This window comes from Epinephelus moara, chromosome 16, assembly GCF_006386435.1.
Source record: "Epinephelus moara isolate mb chromosome 16, YSFRI_EMoa_1.0, whole genome shotgun sequence".
NCBI classification, from domain to species: Eukaryota; Metazoa; Chordata; class Actinopteri; order Perciformes; family Serranidae; genus Epinephelus; species Epinephelus moara.
Window position 1 is genome coordinate 26,720,267 of NC_065521.1, and position 13,799 is coordinate 26,734,065.

Sequence of the window (13,799 nt, forward strand, 5' to 3'; positions counted from 1 at the left end):
CAGGTTATGGGGGCAGCAGGCCAAGCAAAGCACCCCAGACATCCCTCTCCCCAGCAACGCTTTCCAGCTCCTGCTGGGGGACCCCAAGGCGTTCCCAGGCCAGATTACATAATGTGATCCCTCATGTTCTGGGTCTAACCAGGGGCCTCCTACCGGTGGGACATGCCCCGAACACCTCTAATGAGAGGCACCCAGGAGACATCATGATCAGATGCCCGAACCACCTCAACTGACCCCTTTCAACGCGAAGGAGCAGTGGCTCTACTCCGAGCTACCTCCAGAGCTCCAATGAAGATCACTTTACAAATTTTCCATTCACCTCACATTGGCAGGACTATCAAACAGTTTGTAGACATGCAACAAGTAGGAACTTTGCAGGAGGAACTAATGTGTCCTCATAAACAGACACTAAACATGCAAAGAAACAGCTGCATGGCAGCAGACATTTCCTGCTAGGTAGCAGACTTGGAACACAGCAAAGAAGCGGGAATTCGACAGCAAGGGCCGCTGCTTTCAGGAGCAGTGGAAAGTTGAATACTTTTTCATTGAAAGATGAAACAGTTGCATTTGTTTCATTTGTATTCGATTGTTTCGTGTTTTGTCTTTTTTAATAAAGAAAGGACGGCAGAGTAGACGCCTGCACACCAATACAACTGGGCTGGACAGCCACAAAAAAGGTTCACAGGCTGAGATCAATGCAAACAAAAAAAAAGTTGATTTATTTAGAACATCCGTGCACAAAAAGCGGGTGCTCAAAAGGCAAAAAATAATTTAAAATAAGTGACGTTTGCAGCTGTTTTTACTCACTTTTTTAAATTATTTTAATTAAGAGGTCAGGCCTGATAGGACGGTGGTGTGCACAGACTCATCAGCTGTTTTGGAAAGCATACAGTCAACAACAACTGTACCACTTGGAAAATGAGAAGGAAATGCAGTGGTTAAGAAGAAAGGAAGGGAATGACACAAAATACAAAATTAGTCATAACAAAGATATATAAAAAAAGGAACAGGAGAGAGGAAGTCGTCATAACAAAACTCAGAATAGATCATACAGACTTAAATGGCACCATGTATGTAGTGGGGAAAAGAAACAGTGACAGGTGTGGGAGTGGGATTTGAGAGGCAGAGGAGACAAGAGTCACCAGGATGCCATTTTTTTTACTTTCTTCAATGACAAATAATGGGAAGAATTTAGGAAATGAGGTGAACTAATATGATGTTATACACACTTGTACGGTAGGTGGCGGTGTGCACTGGAAAGTCGTTTGCGACCCGCCAATAAACTGAGAGAAGAAGAAGAGTGAACGCGGGCGGTGTTGATGACGCAGGAAGAGGGAAATCCAAAACAGAGCTCGCCTCGCGTCCCCTTCAGCTGGAAGTGAAGAAGTGAAGTTGAGCCCTGACAGCGGTTGTAAAGTGGAAGGCAGTTGTTAAAGCGGGAGAAAAGTAAGTAATTGTGATTTAGTATCGAGTAAACAACATCTTATTTCGACTACTGTGTGTATTTTACACTTACAAAAACAGACTAAGATGTTTTTGTAGCCACGTCAATTAGCAGGCTAACAACGATAGCTTGGAGTTAACGTTAGCATCACCATAACATTATCTGAACTCTCAGAGCTAACTGGCGATTAGCTATTAAGCGAGTGGATATTTTCTGGCTGGTTTACTTTACCCTCCGCCCAGCAGGATGCAGAGGGCTTCCCGTTTGAAGCGTGAACTTCAGATGCTGAGCACCGAGCCACCTCCCGGGATAACATGCTGGCAGACTGAGGAGAGGATAGACGACCTCCGGGCACGTAAGTATTCACAGCCTGTAATGCTGCAGTTGTACTCAGCAACATGTCACACACAGACAGGTGACAAACTAAAGGAAAACCCTGAATAAATGAGTGGAGAAACTACGAATGCAGCTTACTGAGACACTTCAATCAATCAATCAATCAATCAACCATTGTTTATTGAGTTCACATTCAGTGGGCTAGACAGATACAAAAATGTAATAGCAGTGGCAATAAAATGATGATAAAAGTCCATACAAACAAATACGTAGCAGCAATGTCTATTAAGAATTATCAACAGTAATAAAAAACAGTAAAAAGACAAAAAAGTTAAATAATAAGAATACAGTCTGCCATACATAACAACAACAATAACAACAATAAAAACAGTAATATGTACAAAATCATGTGTCAGCTAACCAAAGCAGGAACACTATATAACAACCATATCATCTAGCATACGCTTCAAATGACTTAATGCCTTTAATTTGTCACCCATGTGTATATTGCAAGCTAAATGACTGTTTTATCTTTCTGATAATTTATTCTTTTCTTCCTCTGGTTCACAGAGATAGTGGGCGGAACTGGGACGCCATATGAAGGTGGACTCTTCTCCTTGGAGATCAAGGTCCCAGAGAGGTACATTTTCCCTAAGCTTTGACACTGACATTAGGGCTGGGTACTCTTTAAAAATTACAATACCAGTACCATTACCAGCATCCAGAAAGTGATACTAATACCAGTAGAGTACTTTGTTTGATGTATTTCTATACTTAATACTCCATTATGTAAATGGAAGCATTTCAGTTACATAAAATGCCACCACCACTCCTCTCTATCTAAATGATTTATACACACATTTGTTTGACAGTGATTTACATTTGAGCAGCACATCACAAGGCTTGTGCAGTCATCTCAACTTTTAAAACTCAAGGGACAATTTTACACACTTTCATCTCTTTACACCTGGATTACTGCAGCCACCGTTTTTCTTGCCTGAATTTTAACTAGAACCAATAGAAGTATCACATCAGTTTAGTTTCAGCCCCTTTCCACTGGCTCCCAGTAAGTTAAAAAAAAATAGATTTTAAGATTTTACTGATCACGTTTATGGCTCTCCCAGTTATATCTCTCACATCTTAGTATTGTACACTGCACGCCGGTATGAACTTTGAGATCAGGCAGAGGTCTCCTGTGTGTTCCAAAGGCCCTCCTGAAAACTGAAGTTGACAGAGCGTTTTCAGTCAGGACCCTGGGGCTCTGGAACGATCTGCCCGAATAAATCAGGTGCGCTGAGTCAGTGATCTCTTTTATGTTCCTTTTTCTTTTAAGCATACTTTGATCGGAGAGTCTTACCTGATTTTACTTGAGCTGTCTTTTGTTTCCTTGGTTTTATACATTGACTTGTTTTCTTTTAAAACCTGTTGATTTTATGACTTGTATGTCTTGTGAAGCACACTGTAACGCTGTTTTTGAAAAGTGCTCTATAAAGCGACACAATTATTACTACTATTATTTTGAAAGTGTTTAAAGTATTAAAATATTTGTTGTATAACTGTACAAACCACTAAGTCAAATACATTGCACATCTTTACCACATCACAGACTGAATGAGACAGGTTGTAGCTGCTGCAGTCATGGGCCAATCACGAGTCACATTATAACGAGGAGCACTTGTGGTGATTGGCTGCGAGAAAAACTGTGGAAGTTGTCTTTTTTTCTAGATCTGGGTAAAAAGGATTGAATGCAGGTATCTTCTGACTTAATACATTTTGACACTACTTGTACTGGATTACTTCAGTTAATACTTTAAAGGTATTAAGTACTGATACCCAGCCCTAACTGATATGTTCCCTCTCTCTCGTTTCATTGTCATAAACACTTACTGCAGTGTAGTAGGACTGACCTGCTGTTTTCTTCTCGCAGGTACCCATTTGAACCTCCCAAAATGCGATTCTTGACCCCCATCTACCACCCAAACATTGACAACTCAGGACGTATCTGCCATGATGCCCTCAAACTCCCACCAAAGGTTGTCACAGACTTCCCAACAAAAAAAGTTGTTTATGTTTCACATCCATCGTCTGGTTTTGTTTGTCTGCTTTCAGATTTTAATTATTATCTTCTATTATTCAGGGTGCCTGGAAGCCATCCCTAAACATCTCCACAGTCCTCACCTCCATTCAGCTCCTCATGGCTGAGCCCAATCCAGACGACCCGCTCATGGCTGATATAGTGAGTCACACATAATCTTGCATTCAAAGATCTCATACGCTCATACATCTGTTACAGTAGCAAAGCTTTGATACACATTCACACTGCGGGCGATTTCTTTGCTTTTGTGAATTTTTTTAATACAAATAATTTCAACAGAGCTTTTGCAAAAACTTTTGACATTAAAGTGGCTGAGATCTAAATAACACTGTTTAAAATTTGCACCTGGAAAAGAAGTAAATACTCTTTCTAGTATGCGTTTTAATACAGGCAGAGTTTTTTTTTTCTCTCAATGCCAGAATAACTTGTTACTTGTCAGCCTGAGAAATCTTTACCTCTTGTCACACAAAAAAATACAGCCCCTTGCAGTCTAAAAATTGCATTAGAGAGCATTTCAATTCTGATACTGTGATCAATTTTGTGTCTCCGCCGTATACGCATGTAAAGAGACGCTTACATTTTTTGAATGCAGTCATCAGAGTTCAAATACAACAAACAGCTGTTCATGGAGAAGGCCAGGAAATGGACAGAAGAACATGCTGTTCAGAAGAACACGGTAAGTCTCTCTGATCTAATGGTGAAGCAGTTGTAACTTACTGTCGTTCATGACTAAAACAGTTCACCTCTTTAACCTTTTTAATTTCATCATGGACTGACTGACTTTGGGTAAGCTGCATTATTCTTAGTGGGTGACATGAATATTTTGTCTGTTCGGGGTTCATACGCTGTATTGAAAAGTATGGAATCTGATTGTAGTCATTTTCAGGTCTGGATGATTATTAAAAACAGAAGAAAAAAAATTGTTTCCAGACTTTTGCCTCCGCAACTGCTTATCCCATTCAGGGTTGCAGGTGGGCTGGATTATATCCCAGCTGACATTGGGCGAGAGGCGGGGTACACCCTGGACAGGACGCCAGACTATCACAGGGCTGACACATAAATACAGACAACCATTCATACCTACAGGCAATAGAGTCACCAGTTAACCTGCATGTCTTTGGACTGTGGGAGGAAGCCAGAGAACCAAGAGAAAACCCACACACACACACACGGGTAGAACATGCAAACTGCGCACAGAAGGGACCCACCCTGTGAGGGGACACTGCTAACTGCTGCACCACCAACACAGCCTCCTGTATCAGCCAATGTCGACAAAATGTTTTCCAATGTGTCAGAGAGTGCCGGCCAGAGGGAACGTGATGTCGTTGAAAGCAAGGCAAGAAGTATGGTGTGTGACAGCTTTGCCACAAATGCCTCACAGCTGTACCAAATCTGAACATCTAGAACAAACTAATTTAAAAGAAAATGCTGTAATATCTTTGAATATCATATATACATTGTTATGCAATGATGTTGTTATCAGGAATGTAAACAGTCTGTCCTTTATGCTTATGGAAACCATATCTTTATGGCTGTGTTCATCGTCGTTTCCATGGACACAGTAAATAAACAAGGCTGCACAAACGCTATGAAGCGCTATTATTTAACTTGTTTCAACTAATTTTTGGTTCTTATTTATTGAAGAAACTTAAAAAATATGGGGGAAGTAATGACATAATATAATTTATTCAACATGTTAAGGTAAAATAAGAGTAAAGGTGGCACCAATTAGTTTACTTCTGTGGGCAAAGATGAGTTGCTTACTTCTCTGGGTTTGGTGGTAAATGATGTATGAGTTACGTTACCTGGCTACAGTCTTCTTGCAGTTATTTGGCAACATAATAGCCTACATAGTCAGAATGTAACATGCATGTTAACAGTTGGATTTTAAAACCATTTGTTAACATAATTAACAACTGATATGGTCTGAAGAATCTGTCATTGTATAAGCGCTGTGTAGTGGTATATTTTGCCCACAAGGTGGAGCTGTTGTACCTCCATAGAAAGGTTGTCTGCTTATTTATTATGTACTTGCAACAAAGTGATGCAGACTGTTTGAGTTATGTTCAAACATTTAACTTCTCCAGGGTGTCTACAGGTCCTAAAAACTCTTAAAATGTCTTAAGTTTTCTTAATATAAGGCCTCAAAAACTCTTAAATTGTCTTAAATTCAGATTTAAATATTCATTCAGTCATATTACCACAAAAATTTCTCCAGCTTGAGCCCAATGTTTACAGTCATTGGACAGAGAGTTTTCTTTTTACATTTAACATATTAAACCTGTTGTCATACATATATAATGTGTATTTCCATTGCAGGGTTGGTTTTAAATTTCATATAAGGTGGTATTAAAAAGGTCTTAAAAAGTCTTAAATTTAACTTGGTTACATGTGTAGACACCCTGTCCTCAGTTTTGAGACGTGGAGGAGCATATGTGGGCAATGCAGTCATTGATTAAAATGTTTTGTGTCTGTCTTTGTTCAGGGAGTCGTGGAGAGCAACAAAGAAAATACTCCACATCAGAACGTTTCATCCCGCAAACGGGAGGCTGGCAGTGCAGAAACGGAGACAGAGGAGCCCGCAAAGAAAACCTGTGCCTAGTTTCAGTTTCACTTGTTAGAGCCACAGGACTCCCTTCTCTGACGCCACCATGCTTTATATGCCTGTCTATTTGTAAAGAGTTTAATTTTAAATTTTAATTTAGCGCTGACGCCTTCTTACATTTACTTTGTATGCATTCTCCTTCTTAATCCAAAAATACCCACATATTCATATGTATAATGTTTGTTTTGTGTTGTGATATTAAATTGTATTTTAACTTAATGCCAAGGTTCAGTTTTTTTTAATGTTTTGCATGAAATGCTTTTACTTCTCTTGTGTTGTGAAGGTGTGTTTCACAATAGATGGAATATACAGTATGAAGATAATTTTATTCAAACATATGCTTACCAGTTGTATACAAAGTATGTACATCCTAAATAGCAAAGGTTTGTTTTTTTACAAACTAAGGATTTATTTCTTAATATATAAAATTATATATTTGCTGTTTATCATATAAAAAGAGAGACAGACATCATAAGGCTGTAGTGAGTCAATACCATGCTAGTTCAGAGGTAGTTACATTGTATGTACATATTGCTAGTTTACTCTAACGTCTGTAGAAAGATAGCTACATCCCATTCAGTCTGTATAAGCGCTTGCCTCTTGTCAGGCAGATTTGCATATTTGAGACAAAATTGTGTAAACCGTATGAAACTGTGCGACATGTTTCCTGTTGCATTTTTGCTGCCACATAAAGAATAACATTCTCATAAAGGCTATTACTCAGTTGCAAAGAAAGATATCTGACAATAACATTTCTGTGAATGAAAAATGTTAGCTTACTCTGGTAAAAAAATGTCCCGGTGTGTCTGATAATGACTCCCTTTCTTTGAAACAGACTGAAGCAATAGAATAGAACTTGTATTAAAACAAAGATAAGTCCACTTAAAATATAACCAAACAATCTGTAACCTCTAAGCTGCATGTCTCACGATCACATTTCAGTATAAACATTTACACGTAAAATTCTACTGGTTCTACCTTTATTTCCCCTGGCTAAACCATTGATTTGTCCGATGCTTAGATTTTCCATGACAGCTTTTGCTTGAGCTTTCTTTTTGCCATGTGAGTCCATGACTGACACAGTCCCCTGGGTAGTGTCTGAAATTGTCCTTTATTTTAACAGACATGTGCTGTGGTGTTTCCTTTAATAGTCTTTACTGTGAAGGGAACTTTTAAGTTGCACTCTCCATTTTCAGAGGCACTTTGTTGTGTTCTCATAGGCTTCTCTAGAGTACTCTACAGTCTCTGTGTGGACTCATTGTGAGGCGCTTGAGGACTGAGCCGGTCTTGCTGCTGTTGTGTCAATGATGGTCCTTTAGTGTCCATAGTGTCCCAGCTATTCAGACAGCTAGCTTTGAGGCTCACGGATGAGAGGTGAGGGAAGGAGTCATGGTAGAGTGATACAGAGGGCAAGTGTTATGAATCACATCTTGATCCAAACTCTTCAGACATTCATCGTCGCTCAGGCTCCCCTCTCCTTCTGTCACCCTGTCTCTATCTCTGGCAGTGGGAGTGGGTATCTGGCAAGGGATGAGAGGGACTGAGGAAGTAGAGGAGCAGTGGGAAAACCTGATTGGATCCAGTCGGGGTTGAAGAGAGGACCCCCCGCTGTAAAGGGCATCAGCGAGTGACACCTGTGTCGAAGAGTCGGAGCAGGAGCTCTTCTCTGTCTCCACAGACACCAGCGAGTCCAGGGTGCGGTCCCGGCGTAGCTGTGGACGTGCTTTGGGGTGAGGCCAGAAGAAAAACTGGGCGTGGTCTCTTGTGAAAAGGAGGAAGAGGAGGGGGTTGAGGCAAGCAGGCAGGGGCTGGAGAAGCAGGAGAACTGATTTTAGCACCTCCTCCCCCAGAGAGAGGAGACCCAGGAGAGAGCAGAGGGACAGGAAAGCTACTGGTACATAGAGGAGGCCATTGGTGAATATTAGCCAGGCAACATGTTTAATCATAGCGCAGTCCCACAGGCCTTCGCACTCTCCCCTAAGTAACTCCCAGTACAGACGGATGTATGAGCCTGTGACTATAAGCAAGCACAGAGTGTTCATCATAATGAGCGCCAGGGGAAAGCCCAGGGAGGATGGCAGTCGAGAGGATGGGGGCGGCAGGGGTGAGGGAAGGCAGAAAGGTGAGGACCCGTACTCCCCAACTCCTACCAGTGGGAGAGAAGCAAGGGTGAGGGAGAGAGTTAGGCAGAAAAGTGCACATGTGCGCACACTCCCAAGGGATGGGGACTTGCCGTAGGCACGGGCACATGTCACGCTCACGCCACACTGCACAGCTGCCAGAGTCAGCAACAACACACTCGCCTCAGATGCAAACACCCACACCCATCCTGTTGCCTGACAGCCAGGACCCCCTTCCCAGCGGGCACCATGGTGACCAAACTCTCCCAGGGTCAGAGCGTCCACAAGGGCCAGGGTGCATGTGCACACACCTGTCAGCAGGTTGGAAGCACCCATGCAGGCCACGGTGAAGCGGAGCGGCGACAGGTAGCCGGGTGAGCCGAAGAGGGACAAGAGCAAGAGGGAGTTCCCCAGAAGAGACACCAAGGAGATGGACCACAAGCCCACACGGACCAGCCAGCTGCCCAACAGAGAGTCACAGGGACGGAAAGGACCTGCAAACACAGGAATCATCAGCTTTAGATTAACAATTTCCTTACGCTGTAATTGTGACAAAACAATGTGCAAGCCAGTTGACAACTGCTTGATCATTACCAATGAAAGTGGAATTTAATTTACCTGGAGTGGGTGTGCATTGGACACTGGTCTGTAGTTTGGATTCCTCTATTTCTAGTTGGAACTCTTCCAGGTCAGGATCATCTAGAATAAAGCATTGTAAGGGTTAACTTGTGTTAGGTTTCATGACAGTTACATTTAGAAGACTAAATAAATCTGTTCATGACAAACATTGTAACCGTCACTGCCCACCTATTTCCGTCCTTTATGTTGGAATAGATATATCCACTAGATGGCACTAGAGTGCAGAGTCAAAAGTTCCTGATCTCAACAGATATGGCAACAGTGAAGGAGGTTGCAATAATGCCTCTTTTATCAGAGGCAGTGTTGTACACACTGGTGGTCTGTGAGGTCAGTAAATGCATCACAACATGTGGACGGGATTTTTTTTTACAATTTGAATTTAACAGATTCGTTCTGTTTTGCCATTTTTTAACTGCCTTTGTCATGTCTCCGTCACGGCCCAGGCCCCAAAGAAATATAAGATTTATATTTTCCTTGCAGGGCCCCAGGAAGTGTGCTAGTCTTTGAAGTTAATTTTCATAGTGGCCAAACAGTGGAGTCGCAACTTACGAGTCTGGCCCCAAAACACTTTTCTCCCATAGACTTGCATTGTAAAAGAGGTGTCTTTAAATCAGTGAGAATTTTTTTTTTAGAGTATCACACCCGTGAAACGACTTATTTTACAATCAGACTTTGATCTATTTGGTCCAATAACGTGGAAACTCAGAGTCAGATGATTAAATCAGTTTATCTCGTTCAAGTTAATGGAGCGCTAAACAGGAAGTAGCTGGCCCACCTGGCAGAAGTATGTAGTTCGCTTTCTCTGTGGGTGCTGATCATTCAGGTAATTTTATATGCAGTTAAACTTTTTTTTGCTTCCTGTGCTACTAAGCAGCTTTCACACTCAAACACTGTATCCATTTCTCTTTACACATCCATGGCACTGCCCCCACAACATGCTGTGGTACTGCCCTGTTTTTTTTTTTCCAGAAAACATGCACATATATGGATGGCAAGAATAAGGAGTACGGACAGAAGACTCCACCCATGTCTGTTAATGTTGAGCACAAATGAGCCTTTACTCTGCATGTGTACATATACACAGTATGCTTAATTGTGTGTGGCACTGGCTTCAAGCGGTTGGTGCAACAAAGGAGGTGATCTAACATTCTTCTACAATGATATAAAAACACTGCAGAAGATAATTGGCACTTGTCTGAAATTTGATCATCACGACTGTTTTTCCAACAATTAGAGGTGAATAAATTTTAATCAGCGTTATGTCATGCTTTAATCATCTTTTGTTATTGTATCTTTTGGTACACCCAGCAATTGTTTATTTTCAGCTTTAACAGTGCAGGTTTAATGGTTTTAATTTCAACTTAATTTCGGTTTATTGGTTTTTATATTTTTCGCCTGCCACAGGAATGCATGGAAGGGTCAACGCTCATGTGTATGTGTGTGTCAGCTGCCAGGTAGCTGTGGTTTCAGCGAGGCTCTGACATGTTTCAAGTGGGCTTTAGTCAATAATTCGGCAATGAGCACAGACATATGGAGCTCAGATTTCTGTCTATTGCTTTACCCCCCAGTCCCGGGTGTGTACCATGTGTGGTTTATACTGCAAATAGGCTTGCGCAGATGTCGTAATGGCATCATTTCTTACAGTTTGTGTCGGCGTGAATAGGATACACTGGTACAGTCCTCTTGTGTAAGTCCTCGTCAGTATTGCTCTGCTCCGTGTCCCACTGGCCGGCTGGTTTGTAGCTATCACAGGAACCATACACACAGCACTGGTAGGCATAAGGCATCTCTATAACCCTGTAACAAACAGATGGAACGGTATTGAAAATAGACCAGGAAAAACAATGCCACGACAGATGGTTCAACAAGTGCACAGAAAATGGTTACAAAACCTTAAGACTTGCATGATGTTCACTTGAATGTGAGCTTGGGCGCTACCAGCTTAGCTTTGAAACAATACTGTATATTCTCAGTTAAAAAGCAACCTCAAATGCTGATGAATTCGGGACTGGCATGCATACTTGATTTTTCTTGCCCTGTAAAAATATGGCTAGATAGACAGATAGATAGACAGACCCTATATTAAAAATTATAGATATGTACAGCTAGAAGTAATTCTTTCAGTTATACACTCTTTATAAGATTACATGCAAAATGGCGACCAGGCACAAGAGTGATGTTTGGAAGTATTTCCACCAAATGAACAAATTGAATGTGCAGTGCACGCTATGTAACGTTAAATTCATGGATCAAAGAAGAAGGAATTTCGAAGATTAACCATTTGCACGCTAAGCACAAGGAGAAATCAGTGGAGACACAACAGGCAATCTCCCATCACCTGGTGGTTTTTCCTTTATGTAGGCTAAACTCTACAGCCTGTGCAGCATGGAAAGGTTGGCTAATCCTGACCATAGACTGTGAAAAATAATGGATGAAGCTACCATGACATCACCCATTGGTTTGTGGACTGCCGTTATGAGGCCTCATGGCATTTCAGCTGCCACCATCTTGGTTTTATGGGGCCAGAAGTGACCATATTTATTTGAGAGGGTGGAGCTGTGGAGGAGCTAAGTGTGGATCTGACTCATACTATAAACCTTATTAAAATGTAAAAGTGTGAATTGTATGAAAATTCGATACATACAGTTGTCGTGCCTGTCGAATTTAGCCATAGAGACCAACACTGTTTTTTTCTACCAGCCTGTAAACATGTTTGTTTCTGCTCTAAAGTTGGGAGCCAGCCTCAAGTGGCCATTTAAGGAACTGCAGTTTTTTTGGCACCTATCCTCCAACTTCATTTTTTAGGCCTGGAGGTTGCTGCTTGACTCAAAACACTGCCTGCATTTTTGCTTTGGTGTTCGTTTTGAACCCTGTTCTTCAGCCAGAATGTTCAGGAGTTCTTCAGTACTCTATTGTGCAAGTATTCGATTATGGAAATGACTTAAAACGCCCATCCCTGTTATCAATCTCTGTCTGAAGACATAAAAAAATCAAGCCAATTACCCATCATGTACAGGGAAAACGTTGGTAAAACTGTCAGTTTTCTGAAGTCTGGATCAGCTGACTTTGTTGTAGATGGCTGTACGCAAAGATTCACCACACATATACGGTGCTTTTGAAAGGGCGTTCTGCCAGGAGTTCTGTTTTGGATGATGTTCTACAGTAATGCTGACATTGCCACTTGATCACCTGCCATCTCCTATGTCTTTGAAACTAATGCTCCATTTTCACTGCACCTTTCCAGGCCTTCAGGGGTCTGTGTAACAAGAATTAACTTGCTGCTGACAAATGCTTCCTCATTGTTAAAGTTCAGTTCAGGAATGGCTTTCAGGAATGGCTTGCAGGGTTACAGTGTAATTAGTTCATTGTCAGCCTTGGCTGCTTTTGGCTAATTAAAGATATTAATATAAAACTGTGAGAGGAAGGATAATTGTAGGGGTGGGAAAAAATGCATTGTTTTTCACAGCCACAGGTTACACACCTGGGAAAGTTAGAATGTTAAGTTTCTGATGAGAAAGTACGAAACATTAAGTAAGAAAAAGATGCATGATGGTGTGTTTGTGTGTTACCTCATTCGAGGGAAGTAATCAGGACTGAAGGCCTCGTATAATTCTGTGTTGCCCCTCAGCTTGAGATGGGTGAGACCCCCCAAACCTGCAACAGGTACTGAGCTGAGACGGTTCTCAGTCAGGTCCCTGAGATGAATATAGAAAGAAATTGAGAAAGAAACAGAAGAGGGGTGGGTGTCAGATCAGGCCAAGTCCGTGTTTACAAAATGTGTTTTCGTTTCACATATTGCCGAGGGTCATCTTTGGTAACAAAAAGTCCTTGTCTCATAGATATTTTAAACTGTTCAGACAAGGCTCTATCAGATTCCCTCCAGATAACACTTCCTGTCAGATGTAGTGTATCTGTTTGTTTAGTTATGCATACTTCAACCAGTCTTTGTACAATGAAGCAGTTTGTATTGGCATGACCTGAGATGAATCTCCTGGCCACACAGAGGGGGTTTTCAAACAATAAATGCATATCAGTGTTCTCTGTAGACTCAGCCAAAGGCAACACGTTTTCTGTCGCACACACAGTCAAGCGTGGAGTGTTTGTGTAAGGCGAAGGCTCTGACATACAGCTTAACTTTAATTAAAGGTGTGCAAATTCTGCATGCCTTCTAGGGGGGGGGGGGGGGGGGTGACAGTGCAGAAGGACCAGATGAAAGGGAGTAGAGTCTTAGTGATAATAATGTATCTGTGTTTACTCACAGTTTGATCAAAGAGTGAAGCGAGGCGAACGCATCCAGGTGGATCCACTCGATCATATTCCAGCTCAGATCACTGTCAGAACAAAGATTCACAGTGAAGTGAAATGGACTGAAAGTAACAGTAATTACACAGTGAATGATGTGACTTGATCGCCACTAGGTGTCAGTAATAGGTTGTAAGTTTGCGTAGTTTGATCTTTACCCATGCTTCCTAACCATGATGGCTTATGACCCCTTAAAGTGAAGCAGTCTCTACTTGTGGCATCTCATCATACCATAAGTGATTTCCATCTCATAGACTG

General features: G+C 41.6%; 2 protein-coding genes across 4 annotated transcripts in view; one reads left to right on the forward strand and one right to left on the reverse strand.

Annotated features, from left to right (window-relative positions):
• Window positions 1-1,308: 1,308 nt before the first annotated feature.
• Window positions 1,309-6,699, forward strand: ube2t (ubiquitin-conjugating enzyme E2T (putative)). 3 transcript variants are annotated; one of them, XM_050066104.1, is made up of 7 exons: window positions 1,309-1,446; window positions 1,687-1,799; window positions 2,351-2,420; window positions 3,708-3,813; window positions 3,918-4,016; window positions 4,443-4,551; window positions 6,361-6,699. In XM_050066104.1, exons 2-7 carry the CDS (start codon window positions 1,691-1,693, stop codon window positions 6,573-6,575), a joined length of 708 nt encoding a protein of 235 aa, XP_049922061.1. In that variant the 5' UTR covers window positions 1,309-1,446; window positions 1,687-1,690; the 3' UTR covers window positions 6,576-6,699. The 3 variants fall into 3 exon arrangements, with proteins under 3 accessions (XP_049922061.1, XP_049922060.1, XP_049922062.1); XM_050066103.1 differs by having other exon boundaries at window positions 1,690-1,799; XM_050066105.1 differs by having other exon boundaries at window positions 1,690-1,799; window positions 4,468-4,551.
• A 78-nt stretch (window positions 6,700-6,777) lies between these two features.
• Window positions 6,778-13,799, reverse strand: part of LOC126403413 (leucine-rich repeat-containing G-protein coupled receptor 6) — a 45,143-nt gene continuing 38,121 nt past the window's right edge. Inside the window, exons 14-18 of the mRNA XM_050066063.1 lie at window positions 13,499-13,570; window positions 12,809-12,934; window positions 10,882-11,036; window positions 9,219-9,299; window positions 6,778-9,094 (exon numbers count right to left, since the gene is read on the reverse strand). Coding sequence (XP_049922020.1) covers window positions 7,842-9,094; window positions 9,219-9,299; window positions 10,882-11,036; window positions 12,809-12,934; window positions 13,499-13,570 — 1,687 coding nt within the window. The 3' untranslated portion in view covers window positions 6,778-7,841. The remainder of the gene's footprint in view (window positions 9,095-9,218; window positions 9,300-10,881; window positions 11,037-12,808; window positions 12,935-13,498; window positions 13,571-13,799) is intronic.

Bases quoted from the DNA above. Each gene is read 5' to 3' on its own strand.
- ube2t (XM_050066104.1), top strand. From the start codon at position 1,691: ATGCAGAGGGCTTCCCGTTTGAAGCGTGAACTTCAGATGCTGAGCACC. The intron at 2,421-3,707 runs GTACATTTTCCC...TTCTTCTCGCAG, and splicing joins GAGATCAAGGTCCCAGAGAG to GTACCCATTTGAACCTCCCA. The intron at 4,017-4,442 runs GTGAGTCACACA...ACGCATGTAAAG, and splicing joins ACCCGCTCATGGCTGATATA to AGACGCTTACATTTTTTGAA.